This window comes from Pelobates fuscus, chromosome 12 (genome assembly GCF_036172605.1).
Source record: "Pelobates fuscus isolate aPelFus1 chromosome 12, aPelFus1.pri, whole genome shotgun sequence".
Lineage (NCBI taxonomy): Eukaryota > Metazoa > Chordata > Amphibia > Anura > Pelobatidae > Pelobates > Pelobates fuscus.
This window is the reverse complement of record NC_086328.1, coordinates 78,775,315-78,790,488: the sequence shown is the minus strand read 5'-3', so window position 1 is coordinate 78,790,488 and position 15,174 is coordinate 78,775,315. Positions and strand designations below refer to the sequence as shown.

Genomic DNA, 15,174 nt, shown 5'->3' with positions numbered 1-15,174 from the left:
GATTAATTTGGATACTTGGGAAATCCATCCTACAGGTACTCTCGGTACTCTCCCGATGTTAGGACATTCCATGCAAGCCTACACAGAGTGGACTTTAATGTGTTTAGGACTACAAGGAAAACCATACAGTTTTGGTGTTAAATTCCTGCTCACACCAAGGAGCCCCATGTATTTTTAGTGTCATTAGTATGAAGTAGCACACACATAAATTTACCTGATTTAAAAATGATAAAGGTAAAGGGTATAGATCAGAAAGGAACCACTCCCTCTAGTGGTCACAATAGGAAATGTACAAATAATATAAAACTGCAACACTCCAAAAATACAATTCAATGAAATCTTTATTAGATAGACAACAAGCAATGTATCTTACAAAAACATATTGTTTAACAACTTCATTGTAGCAGAGCTCCAATACCACGGCTAGTTATCTCTGCCAAATCCTCTTTGAAGCAGGTAGAAACGATGCTCAATGAATATAACTCTCCCCCCAGTAACTAGACGACATATAGTTCTGGCTTTATTCAGCCAAATTCAGCCTTTTATGCACAGTCCACAGCAGAGGGTCTCCATTGTCTTGTACATAGTACCCTATATCCCCAGATACCTCTCATCTGAGTACCCAAGTTGGCGCTCAGATCCATAAGGAATTGTTTGATCGCCACCGGGGTAAAGTATTGACTGGCTGCACATGAGGACTAAGCCCAAAACCGTTCCAGTGCAAAGGTTGCTTTTGCTGGTCAAATATCAGGAGCTCCTGTGTCCAAACAAAAGGGGCTCAGCCTTGTTCTCTGGGAGCTATTGATCCAAGTAGGTTGTAGTACTTTCCCTCCAAATAGCGCCCTCCTGGCATGTCAGCAAGTACAATAAAACAGTCCTGCAAGTGGACTGGGAACTGCATGGTCAAGTATTCGTATTTGGTTCCACAATGTTCATGGCTAACCGCCGCTGGGGTCATTGGTTTAACAAAATGGCAGCCATCTGCCAGTGTGAGTATGTTCGACAATTTGTTCGGTAGAAGAGAAAGTACAGAACCAGTGGGATAGAGAATAAGTTTCAAGGGGACAGTACTGGTACAAGCACAGGATCTGTGATGGTCCATGCGCTACAGCACCATACTTTTAGAGTTCCCCAGCAGCTGGGATACAGTAGGCTTGACCGCGATGCACAAAAAATTTGAACAGAGCGCTCTCAGTCCCAGGACCATATTTCAGAGATCTAATTGGAGGGTTAATAGAGGAGAGGGAGAGAGACATCAAATTACACCTAGAACTTGGGGGAGCTCTTTGTATTCGTGGAAATCGGCGTGTAAAGGTGAAAGGCGTGTAAAAATTCGGGCTAGTCATATCCAATCTGGGAGCTTTCTGGACAGATTGGGTGGTCCCGAAATACCTTTCTGGGGATGTATGGCATCTGGGAGTGCGTTACTGCATTGTATGTCTTTTCAGGGTTTTTGTATGTTTGGCTTTCTGTGTCCAGGAGATAATTAATCAGAGAGTTAACACAATTATCTCCCAGACACAGTGATGCCTGGGTGGGCTTATGTTACTTTGAATGGAGATCCCCTGCTGGGGGTCTGTGTATAAATTCAGTGTACCTTGCCTTACTAAAACCAGTTCTTCTTCCCCCTTCACAAAGTCTCGACTAATGCTTGGGTGAGACCGGGGTAATTTGTGCAGGACGCTATAATCACTCTGGAGCTATTCACAACTTGGAAGGGATGACCTAGGCGGTAGTAACCCATCTTCTGGAGGGTATGTTGCCACATATGGTGGCAGCAGTGGGATGGTCCTCTTCCTGGGATCCGAAGTGGAACCAGCGGCGGATGGAGAAACTCCATGAAGGATTGAAGCGCTCCACTCTCAATGACCTCCTGGAAATCCGAGGGAAGCCAGCTAGCAACCAGTCAAAAACAGTACTGTGCACTGAACTCTTGGAGCTCGATAACGCCAGTTCAGTATCCTCGGTGCCTTCATTGTCTCCTCCTCCGAAGAGGCATATATGCGGGACATCCAGATTGTCCCTTTGACATCCAGATTGTCCGGTTGTCCCTTATGGGTCCAAACCCTTGACCGGAGATTGTTTTGCAAGTGATGGCCAGTGTGGATGCTGTGGTGCAGGCAAAACGGCTCCACGAGATAAAGCTGGCAGAAGCACAGAGACCAGTACCTCTGGCAGAGGTACCTCCACCAACAGTGACGGAGCCGCGGATGATACTCTTTGCAGCTTTTTAAATCCTTCAGCGAAGCTGATGAGGAAATTGATGGGTATCTAGACGATTTTGAAAGACAATGTATTTTACACTGGATACCCCTCCGAGATTTGGTACCTATTCTTGCCTGCAAGCTCACTGGAAAAGCCGTCAAAGCATTTTGGGCGGTACCAAATGAGGATCTACCGAGCTATGATCCATGAATTGCGAAAAGTAAAAAAAGACTCCTTTCCTAAATGGTCATGCCGACCATAGAGCAGCCATACATTGGGTGAATGGGTGACAAACTACCACTACAGTAGAGGAGGTGATACAGCTGATACTCCTGGAACAATTTTATTATTCAGTGATTTTCTCCGGAACTGTGGGTACGAGAACGACGACCCCTCACCTTGCCAGTGGCCGCCCGCCTGGCAGACGAATATGTGGATGACAGGCAATTAGACTGACAAGTCCAGCAAACACCTCAATGCTTAGAGACCCCTGCACTCCTACCATGTCCCCTTCCTCGACCAATGCAAAGGCCTGCACCAGCACTGAACCAGTGAAATAGGAATTGCTGCTTCCGATGCCAGAACAACTGACACATCCGGAGAGACTACCTGCTGGAAGCCAACTGCAATAATGCAAACTGGCCGAGGCCACCAGCCCTTCGAGCCACAGCCCACTGCTTGGATTATACAACTGAATGAGACAGACCCCGAAGAATCATGGGGTATTTTACATAAGGAAGAAGACACTTTTCAAGCTGCATCTACCGACAACTGCCAGCATCATTGCCAACTCGTGCTGGTAAATGGAGAAACTGCCCGGGGACTCCTGGACACTGGGGCTACATTGACTCTCATCCAACAGCATTTGGCCGGAGATACAGAAAATCCTAAGAAGTCATTAGCCTCATGAGTAGCTGGAGGCGCCATCCATCGGTTACCCACTGCCCAGGTTTATCTAGATTGAGGGGCCGGAGCTCGCCACATGGAAGTAGGAATTATGAAAGACTTGCCTGCTGAGGTCCTACTAGGAAATGACCTTGGTCCTCTGACTTCAGCCTTTGCCCCACAAGCACCAGCAGAGGCCCACCCTGTAATTACCCAACTCCAAGCCCGGCTGAGACTGGCTCGCACTCGGAGACACCACCGGTAAGACACTCAGACCCTGCCCCGATTATAGTTGAACCCCCTCTAGCTTGAGACAACTCGGAGGAGTTTGGGCGGGAAGTAGGGACCCTTAATAAGTACCAAGCCAAAGCTCTAACGGACCAAGGAGGACTAGGAGAGGAACGTATTGTATGGGAACAAGGGCGACTGTACTGACTCTCTGAAGTGCAAATTGGTAGGGCTGCCCACTACCTAAAGCGCCAACTAGTAATTCCTCAGAAATACCGGTGGGAGCTCATGTGGATTGGGCACGATATAACCTTGGCAGGACATCTAGGTATACGTCAAATGCTGTATCGGGTGACCCAAGGCTTGGCCGGGGGTCTCCCGAGACGTTTGGCAGTATGGCCAGATGTGTGATACCTGCCAATGGGTTGAGAAAAACTAAGAAAAACGGAGACCGCCCACGGGCTAAGTTAAAGTCGATGCCCATTGTAGGGTAACCTTTCATGAGGGTAGGAGTAGATATCGTAGGACCCCTAGCTAAGCCTTGTCCCTCTGGTAAGAAGTACATTCTCACCATTGTGGACTATGCTATCCGCTATCCAGAGGCAGTGGTGTTGACGAACATCCAAGCAGAAAAAGTTGCGGATGTTCTGGTATGAATCTTCTCTACAATGGGGTTTCCCCGGGAGATAGTCTCAGACCAAGGTACCCAGTCCACGGCCGAAGTTACTCATCAACTCTGGAAGCTATGTGGGATAAAGCTCATACACAGCTCCCGTACCACCCCCTGACCAATGGTCTCTGTGAGTGGTTTAACGGAACGCTGAAGCAAATGCTTTGAACCTTTGGTACCGCTTGTAGAGACTGGGAGAGGTTCCTACTGCACCTCCTATTCGCATATAGAGAGGTGACACAGGAATCCACAGGGTTCTCCCCATTTGAGCTCTTGTATGAGAGAAGGGTGCAAGCCCCCCTGGATCTCATTAAAGAGCACCGGGAAGGGGAGACAGATCAAAGGCACCCTGATCATGCCATATGTGCTAGAGCTAAGGGACCGGATGGAACAGCTGACTCAGACGGTTCGCAAGAACCTACTGGCTGCTCAAAGAAAACAGTGGGTTTGGTATGACTGAGGTGCCCGAACTCATAGTTTGCATGTCGGCAAGAAAGTGATGGTCCTCAAACCAGTTCGACATGGCAAGCTGCAAGCAGCCTAGGAAAGGGCCCTACCAGGTAGTGGAACAATTAAGCGACACCACTTATGTGGTGGCTAGTTGTACCAAACAAGCAGCTCAGGCGCACTTTCCACATAAATATGTTGAAAGTGTGCCATGAGAGAGCAGAGGACGTGGCCGTAGTATGTGCCCCCTCCTCAGATGACCCAGATAGCTTGCCCCGTCTCCACCTCCTGGGAAAAGGGAATTGTGAGGGAGACCTTGAACAAGTGCAGCTACGGGAAGGGTTAAACCCCCGAGAAAAAGAGCAAGCCAGACAGTTATTGGTCGAAAAGGAGACCATTTCCCAGAACCCCGGGTACACCCAGATAGTGGTCCACATGGTAGAAACCCCAGGGCAGACCCCTCTTAGGCAGCCCCCTTACCACATTCTCGAGGCAGTCCAGGAAGGGATGCGGAAGCAAATCAATGAAATGCTACGATTAGGGGTTACAAAACCCTCCAAAAGCCCATGGGCTTCGCCGGTAGTAATAGTACCGAAGCAGGATGGAACGACTCGCTTCTGTGTAGACTATCGATGCCTTTATGACAAATCTGTGACAGATGCCTATCCAATGCACAGAGTAGATGAGCTATTGGACCGTATTGCCAGGGGACAATATCTGATCACTATTGACCTATGTAAGGGTACTGGCAGATTCCCCTGTCCCCTTCTCCAATTCGGCCATCGTCACCCCAATTTGAGTTATGCCGTTCGGGATGAAGAATGCCCCGGCGACCTTCCAAAGGATGGTGGATAGACTCCTCGATGGCCTCCAGGACTTTATGTGCGTGTACTTGGACGACATTGCGGTCTTTAGTAATACCTGGGAGGAATACTTAACCCCCGTAGGCACGGTCTTGGATAAGATCAGGGCAGCCAGCTCAACATGGCTGAGGATGGCTGAGGTCCAGTATCTTGGACACTGGGTCGAGCGCGGGAAGCAATGGCCAGAGCTGGCAAAGATCGATGGTGTTGTTAACTGGCCCACCCCCCAAACTAAGACCCAAGTCATGGCATTTTTAGGGACAGCCGGCTACTACAGACGCTTTGTCCCAGATTATAGTGCCATTGCCAAACCCTTGACAGACTTGACAAAAAATAATCTTCCCAGGCAGGTCCTGTGGTCCCCTGAACAGGCCTTCCAGTCTCTTAAAAATGCATTAATTCATGCCCCCGTCCTGGCCGCCCTAGATCCTAAGAAACGTTTCATTGTCCACACAGATGCCTCAATGTTTGGACTGGGGGCTGTTCTAAGCCAGGTCGGGGGAGGACGGAGGAGAACATCCCATAGCCTACATCAGCAGGAGGCTCCTTCCCTGGGAAGTTGGCTACTCTGCGGTAGAGAGAGTGTTTGGCCCTCGTGCCCTTATACTCCCAATATAGTGCTGTGTGATGAACCACTTGTTCTCCTGATTCCCGCAAGCCTCCAGTGATTATAGAGCTCTGCCTCTTGCATACCCAAAAATCCGCCAAGACTTTATGAAGGGGACAAAACAACTGTTCTTATCTAGGCCAAGTCGCCTTGTTACGGTTGCCTCCAGGCTGGCTGGAAGTTGGACCGTAGAAAAGGATGCTCCTAGCGCTCACCAAAGGACCATCAGCACCGTAGACACCATAACTACTGCGTAGCCACCATAAGTGCTGCAGACTCCACGAACCACCGCTGCTGGGCTGGTATCTCGCCGTCTGCTCTGCGCCCTGGACCTACAACCAGGCTCCAGGTTCCAGTAGGTGAACCTCTTCCTTCTGTAGAGCGAAGCAGAATCAGGAACAAGAGCTCTTACAAGAGCTCAGTAGCTAAGGGAGTATGAAGAGCATAGCAATCCCTGTAGTGATTATAGCTGTCCCCTACAAACATGATTTAAGGCTGCAAGTTAGAGGGTCAAGTCAATCTGTTTATTGGCACCAAAAGAACCTTCTTTTATGAAGGTTTCCCTTAGATAGGACCACCCACAGGGTTTAACAAAACAACCAATCATACACGTACATTACCGAAAACACTCCCAGCCATTACACACACAATCCTCCCCTCTGCCTGTGATATAATTATGTTACACAATGGGTTAACATAATTATCACAGACCGTAAAAATGCAGTTTTTACACATACCCTGTAACTTTATCGCTACCTATGTGTGCAGCTGCGGCCCCCTGGCTCCCTGTTATCGCAGAAGGGGCCCAGCACACTGCGTCTTTCAGTTAATTTCCTCCAATACCTCTCGCGAGACCCGCGACCACGGGTTACCATGGCAACGCTCTGCGCGGGTCTTGCGAGAGTTATTGGAGGAAATGAACTGAATGTGAAGACGCAGTGTGCTGGGCCCCCTCTGCGGTAACAGCGAGCCGGGGGCCCCACCATGCCACCGGACCACCAGGGAATGGAATCTCCCCCTTCCCTGGACACAGGTAAGAAGCAGGGAGGGGGAGAAACATTTAATTAAATTTCATGTGAAAATGCCCCTTCCTTCCCCCTAGTTTGCACATTTACACACACACTGCATACACCAATACAACACACACACACCGCATACACCAATACAACACACACTCTGCATACACCAATACAACACACACTCTGCACACACTAATACAACACACACTCTGCATACACTAATACAGCACACACTCTGCATTCGCTACACATTTACACACACTCTGCATTCACTGCACTAACACACACTACATTCATTACACTGACACACACTCTGCATTCACCACACTAACACACACTGCATTCATTACACACTAACACACACTCTGCATTCACTACACTATGCACACACTCTGCATTCACTACACTATGCACACACTCTGCATTCACTACACAAACATCCTGTATTCACAGTACACACACTACATCCACCACACATTGAAACACTCTGCATTCACTATACAGAGACACTGCATCTAATACACACACTACATCCACTACAGACACTAAACACATTGCATCTAGTACACACAAACACTACATCCACTACATCACTGTACACACACTACATCCACTACTCAAGCACACTCTGCGTTCACTATACACACTGCATCCGCTACACAAGCACACTCTGCATTCACTGCTCAAACAGTATCTAATACACACAAACACTACATCCATTACACACATTCTAATTCACTTCCACTATACACACCACATTCAGTCCTGCATCATTGTCAGCGGACTAGGTAGGGCGTGAGTTAGGGCCAGATTAAGAACCCAATGGGCCTGGTGCTGACAATTATGATGGGCCTAATTACAAAATCTTATTGACCAAAAACACTAAAAACAGTCCTACCTCCTAAGCGTCATGTATCTGATGGAGATGGTGCTGGAGGGAAACTCATAGGATGCAGCTATGAGAAAACACATACCCTATGCTAATCTCACGCTTTCAAGTAAACCCATACCCCCTAACAGCAGTGTCCAGTAAAGCAGGAAGCCTATGGATGGGGTAAAAGGGTGGGCCACTGACACAAATCACATAACCAGAACTGCCGAAAGGGACGAACATACCCAAAAAGGGGGCATTTCTGTGTCCCCATGTCTCCCAGTCCCTTAGTGTCTGTGTCCCCATGTATCCCAGTGTCCCTATGTTACTAGAACACTAGGGGACATTGAGAGACATTGGGACACTGGGAGACCTGGGGACACTGAGATACTAGGGAACACTGGAAGACCTGGGGATACTGGGTGACTTTGAGACATGAGGGGACACTGGGAGAGATGGGGCACTGAGACAATGTGATACATAGGGGACACTGTGATATATAGGGGACACTGGAGACTTGATAAAGACCTGAGTACAGGTTAAAACGTTGCAGTGTCCAATAAACCTGCTTAAATCTATCACAGTGAGTGCCTGAGATTTTTTTTATTTTATACTAGGGGACACTGAGACACTTGGGGGCACTGTGAGACATGGGGACACTGGGAGACTAGGAATTCTGAGAGACTAGGGGACAATGAGACACCACGGACACTGAGAGACACCAGGGACACTGGGAGAGATGGGGCACTGAGACACCCTGATAAATAGGGGACACTGGAGACTTGATAAAGACCTGGGTACAGGTCAAAACATTGTGTTGTCCATTAAACCTGCCCAAATCTATCACAGTGAGTGCCTGAGATTTTTTCTTTTATACTAGGGGACATTGAGACACTAGGAAACATGGGGACACTGAGACACTGGGAGACTAGGGGACTTTGGGAAACTAGGAAACACTGAGACACTAGGGACACTGGCACACTATGGACACTGAGACACCAGGGACACTAGGAGACATGGGGATGCTGAGATACTAGGGACACTGGCTGGGAGACATGGGGATACTGGGAGTGCCCCATGTCACCCAGGTCTCAAAGTCTCCCAGTGTCTCCCTGTGTCCCCCAATGTCCCCATGTCGCCCAGTGTCCCCTAGTGTTTGTATCCCCATGTCTCCCAGTATCCCTTAGAGTTTGTGTCCCCATGTCTTCAAGTGTCCCGATGTCACTAGGACACTAGGGGACACTAGGGTACACTTAGAGACATTGGGACACTGTGAGACATGGGGACACTGAGACACTGGAGATACATGGGGACACAGATACATGGGGACTCTGGGACACTAGGAGACTCTGGGAAACTAGGGACACAGACACTAGGGACATTGAGAGACACTAGGGACATTGAGAGACACTAGGGACATTGAGAGACACTAGGGACATTGAGAGACACTAGGGACATTGAGAGACACTAGGGACATTGAGAGACACTAGGGACATTGAGAGACACTAGGGACATTGAGAGACACTAGGGACATTGAGAGACACTAGGGACATTGAGAGACACTAGGGACATTGAGAGACACTAGGGACATTGAGAGACACTAGGGACATTGAGAGACACTAGGGACATTGAGAGACACTAGGGACATTGAGAGACACTAGGGACATTGAGAGACACTAGGGACATTGAGAGACACTAGGGACATTGAGAGACACTAGGGACATTGAGAGACACTAGGGACATTGAGAGACACTAGGGACATTGAGAGACACTAGGGACATTGAGAGACACTAGGGACATTGAGAGACACTAGGGACATTGAGAGACACTAGGGACATTGAGAGACACTAGGGACATTGAGAGACACTAGGGACATTGAGAGACACTAGGGACATTGAGAGACACTAGGGACATTGAGAGACACTAGGGACATTGAGAGACACTAGGGACATTGAGAGACACTAGGGACATTGAGAGACACTAGGGACATTGAGAGACACTAGGGACATTGAGAGACACTAGGGACATTGAGAGACACTAGGGACATTGAGAGACACTAGGGACATTGAGAGACACTAGGGACATTGAGAGACACTAGGGACATTGAGAGACACTAGGGACATTGAGAGACACTAGGGACATTGAGAGACACTAGGGACATTGAGAGACACTAGGGACATTGAGAGACACTAGGGACATTGGGAGACACTAGGGACATTGAGAGACACTAGGGACATTGAGAGACACCAGGGACATTGGGAGACATGGGGACACTGAGACACTAGGGACACTGGCTGGGAGACATGGGGACACTGAGCAACTATGGGCCACTGGGAAACATGAGTCACTGTGTCTCCCAGTGTCCCAATGTCTCAGCGTCCCCAAGTTTCTCACCGTCCCCATGTCTAGCAGGTTCGGAGCTGCTGTCTGGCCTCTCTGTGCAGAGCTGCTCCCCCCCGGATCAGTAAGTAGAGAGAGGCAGGGAGAGAGATGCTGTTAATTCTTATTCCTGCCTCTCTCCACACAAACAGCGACCCCTACTGGCTGTCGCTGGTATTGCAGAATAATCTCTGTTTATACTCTGTTTATATACCGGCACTGTCTAGGCAGCCTCAAATACCTGAGAAATACTTCTGAGAAATACCTGGCAACCATAAGAAATACAGGAGACATACCTGGCAACCCTAAGAGTAGTGAGTAAAAAAAAATAAAAAATGTTTTTTTAAATCAGTGAGCCTATTCCATGGGCCAGGGCCTGGAGCTGCAGCTCCATCAGCCCCTATGTTAGTCCAGCCCTGTCAAAGTATGGTCTCACCAGTGTTCTGTACAATTGCATGAGCACTTCTCTCTTTCTACTGTGAATACCTCTCCTTATACAACCAAGCATTCTGCTAGCATTTCCTGCTGCTCTATTACATTGTCTGCCTACCTTTAAGTCATCTGAAATAATTACTCCTAGATCCCATTCCTCAGATGTTGAAGTTAGTAGGGCATTAAATATCCTATACTCTGCCCTTGGGTTTTTACGTCCAAGTTGCATTCGCTTGACTTGACTCATGTCTAGGATTTTTATTTACTGTATTCAGATCAGATATTTGCCTTTGATCGCATGTCTTATTTTGCTTATTAAGTGGTGTATATAAACTACTTTGATACTGGAGCAAAAGAAGAATGAATCTGGATAACAGCCTCCGCATTTAAAGTACAGGCACTCCACATGTAAAAAATGTATATACACACCACCTCTACTTACATATCCAAACTTACACATTTTTTACACATTTGAGACCAGATGAAGTGCTAAATGCTCAAATCGCAGAAGACAGTGGTCCCAAGTTCCATGTGTAGAGTTCTTCCTCTTGATCACCAATTTATGTCTTTTTTAAAATGAAGGAATACATGTATTGCTATTTAATTTATCTTGGAAGATGAAGCTGTGTTTATTTGGCATTCCCCATGTGGGGACTGACTGATGTGTACATTTAGTTACCATTTACCAACTGTTAGCAGTAAGATTTCTATACATGTGTTATTCCCTTTGTGCTATCTAACTGAGTTCTGAGAAATAGACACAGAGCTGTCACAGTTTCATTGTGTCAGATGGGTGCCAGAGGTTTTTTCCTTATACTAATATCTGAGATGGTTTTTGACTATTTGTGTTAGTTTCCCACCTATGTGATATATGAAATGTATATTTTTCTTTCTAACATTTTCTCCTTACCCCCACAGAAGAAATGCATGTCCATTTTACATTTTATACACCACCATTCCTAAACTACTCTACAATCAAATATAACAAGTACATTCTACATGTTTATATAATTATGAATGCATTGTAAACATTAATTTACTGTTCTGTCTTAAATTTACAATTTAGCTTTGTGCCCCATGTTCACTGTTAATTCTTGCTTTTTGAAAATGAACTGATGATGAAAGGGTTAATTAAGATGAAGAAATTATGTGAGTAAATGCTCTAACCCTTTTTTTATTTTCACTAAATAAAAGTCATGGATATAGACAAAATAAAAAGATAATAAACATTATTGTGAACCAATATATAAAAAAAATCATATAATGCATTTATTTTAAATGTTAACTGTAGAATTTTAGGGATATTGACACTGATGCCATATTTGCAAACGTTTTGTATATATTCCACTTTTGTAGGATTTAGACTTATTTGCATCTGCTGGAGGTTGGGATGTGGTGAATGCAATTGCAGAATATTGGTGCAGCAGGGTTATTTGGAACACAGAAGAGCAGTGTTATCATGTAAATGGTATGTAACAAACCAAGACACTATTAAAAAAACACTATAGTGTCAAGAATACAAACAAGTGCTGTTTAGAAGCAGGCTCCCTTGCTTGACTTCAAAAAGGTAATTTACTCACCTCATTTCCAGCGCCGCACTGTTCTCATTATGCTTTGCCCCGCCTCCTTGGTGGAGATCTACAGTTGCAAGAAAAAGTATGTGAACCCTTTGGAATGATATGGATTTCTGCACAAATTGGTCATAAAATGTGATCTGATCATCATCTAAGTCACAACAATAGACAATCACAGTCTGCTTAAACTAATAACACACAAAGAATGAAATGTTTCCATGTTTTTATTGAACACACCATGTAAACATTCACAGTGCAGGTGGAAAAAGTATGTGAACCCCTAGACTAATGACATCTCCAAGAGCTAATTGGAGTGAGATGTCAGCCAACTGGAGTCCAATCAATGAGATTAGATTGAAGGTGTTGGTTAAGGCTGCCCTGCCCTATAAAAAGAAACACCAGTTCTGGGTTTGCTTTTCACAAGAAGCATTGCCTGATGTGAATGATGCCTCACACAAAAGAGCTCTAAGAAGACCTACGATTAAGAATTGTTGACTTGCATAAAGCTGGAAAGGGTTATAAAAGTATCTCCAAAAGCCTTGCTTTTCATCAGTCCAAATTGTCTATAAATGGAGAAAGTTCAGCACTGCTGCTACTCTTCCTAGGAGTGGCCGTCCTGTAAAAATTACTGCAAGAGCACAGCGCAGACTGCTCAATGAGGTGAAGAAGAATCCTAGAGTGTCAGCTAAAGACTTACAAAAGTCACTGGCAAATGCTAACATCCCTGTTAGCGAATCTACAATACGTAAAACACTAAACAAGAATGGATTTCATGGGAGGATACCACAGAGGAAGCCACTGCTGTCCAAACAAGACATTGCTGCACGTTTACAGTTTGCACAAGAGCACCTGGATGTTCCACAGCAGTACTGGCAAACTATTCTGTGGACAGATGAAACCAAAGCTGAGTTGTTTGGAAGAAACACACAACACTATGTGTGGCGAAAAAGAGGCACAGCACACCAACATCAAAACCTCATCCCAACTGTGAAGTATGGTGGTGGGGGCATCATGGTTTGGGGCTGCTTTGCTGCGTCAGGGCCTGGACGGATTGCTATCATCGAAGGAAAAATGAATTCCCAAGTTTATCAAGACATTTTGCAGGAGAACTTAAGGCCATCTGTCTACCAGCTGAAGCTCAACAGAAGATGTGTGTTGCAACAGGACAATGACCCAAAGCATAGAAGTAAATCAACAACAGAATGGCTTAAACAGAAGAAAATACACCTTCTGAAGTGGCCCAGTCAGAGTCCTGACCTCAACCCGATTGAGATGCTGTGGCATGACCTCAAGAAAGCGATTCACACCAGACATCCCAAGAATATTGCAGAACTGAAACAGTTCTGTAAAGAGGAATGGTCAAGAATTACTCCTGACCGTTGTGCACGTCTGATCTGCAACTACAGGAAACGTTTGGTTGAAGTTATTGCTGCCAAAGGAGGTTCAACCAGTTATTAAATCCAAGGGTTCACATACTTTTTCCACCTGCACTGTGAATGTTTACATGGTGTGTTCAATAAGAACATGGCAACATTTCATTCTTTGTGTGTTATTAGTTTAAGCAGACTGTGATTGTCTATTGTTGTGACTTAGATGATGATCAGATCACATTTTATGACCAATTTGTGCAGAAATCCATATAATTTTCCCAATAATTACTTTACTGTTATTTTACTTTATTGATCTGCACTATCTTTTTATATATGGTCTTATTATGTGCTATACTTACTATGTATGCTCACTGATGCACTCATTAAGAGCCAATTGCTTTATGATAATACAAGTTGTATGTTGAGCGCAACCCTACTATATTGGTTTTTATGTATTTGGATTAGACTGTGATATACTCAATTACTGCATTTCAAAACCTCATTGGTTCCTGTGTACTTCTGTTTCAGGTGTGATGCCACCGGATGAATATCATAGTGTTGACAACTCCATATATACAAATGCTTTGGTGCAAACCAGGTAATACATTGTTTAATATTCAAATTAATTACATTTTATTGATATATAATTTAGACTTTGCAGATTGTAGCAGTTACTGATATTCGGTGCAAGTTAAAAATACATGAGCATTGTTTCTTTTCATTCTGTGTCTAATTGTACTTGTACTTTAAGCTAGGCAGTCTCACACAGGCACTGCACCTAATCTTGTAACAGCTCCTCTTTAAGGGCCGAATATAGCCACAGATGTCATATCACAATGTATGATCGGTAGTGAATGGCCACAGCCCAAGTATGATGGGGCTTGCTTCTCTCTTGGTTATTCTATAAGAACTAAATTGGGTTCAGATCAAACATTCAGCTAAAGTAACTGTGTAGCTCTGATCCAAGCACCCAAGTTTGCAAAATAGTGCTCAGATCCATGTAGAATTTGGGAATCGCAACGGAGGTAAAGATTTGACCGGCTGCTAGCAATGTCTCTGCCGAAAAAAGTTCCAGGGTGAAAGGGACTTTGGTCTGTCAAATATCGGGAGCTCCTGTGGACTGAAAAAGGGGGAGCTCTCTCTGGTTCTCCAGGAGCAATTGTTCGTGAGAGTTTATGGTCTATTCCTTCCAAAGGTCTCCATGCTGGTCGGGAAGTGAGTGAAAACGGAGGTAGAAGTTGGCTGGGAGAGGGAGTTGGCTGTGACTGGGTCAGAGTTCCAGGGAAGTTGTAGATAAATCCCTCTATAGTTCTCGTTGCTCTCTGAACTCCCTGGATGGCCAAGGGAAGGGGTGCTTCTGGTGAATGGGTTTGGAGGTAATGGTGAGGAGTGCCAGTTGTTTGGGACAAAGTCTATGGAAGTGGACATAGGGTATGTAGCTACTATACCCTGGCTGGATATCTCCGCTGGAATATCCCTTAAGCTGGAAGAAAGCGCTGTTTAGTGATATAGTCCTTATTCCCCTCATACATTAGATGACACTTGATGTTGGGACAATGACAAAGTTTAATGGGACTAGGGGATTTTTTTTTATACAGACCCACGGCAGGGGGTCTCCTTTGTG

At 45.7% G+C, this 15,174-nt stretch overlaps 1 protein-coding gene across 3 annotated transcripts in view; it reads left to right on the top strand.

Annotated features, from left to right (window-relative positions):
- Positions 1 to 15,174, top strand: part of PGGHG (protein-glucosylgalactosylhydroxylysine glucosidase) — a 70,186-nt gene that overhangs the window by 8,015 nt on the left and 46,997 nt on the right. For all 3 annotated transcript variants that reach the window (XM_063438774.1, XM_063438775.1, XM_063438773.1), the window contains 2 exons: positions 11,963 to 12,074; positions 14,079 to 14,148. In XM_063438774.1, coding sequence (XP_063294844.1) covers positions 11,963 to 12,074; positions 14,079 to 14,148 — 182 coding nt within the window. The remainder of the gene's footprint in view (positions 1 to 11,962; positions 12,075 to 14,078; positions 14,149 to 15,174) is intronic.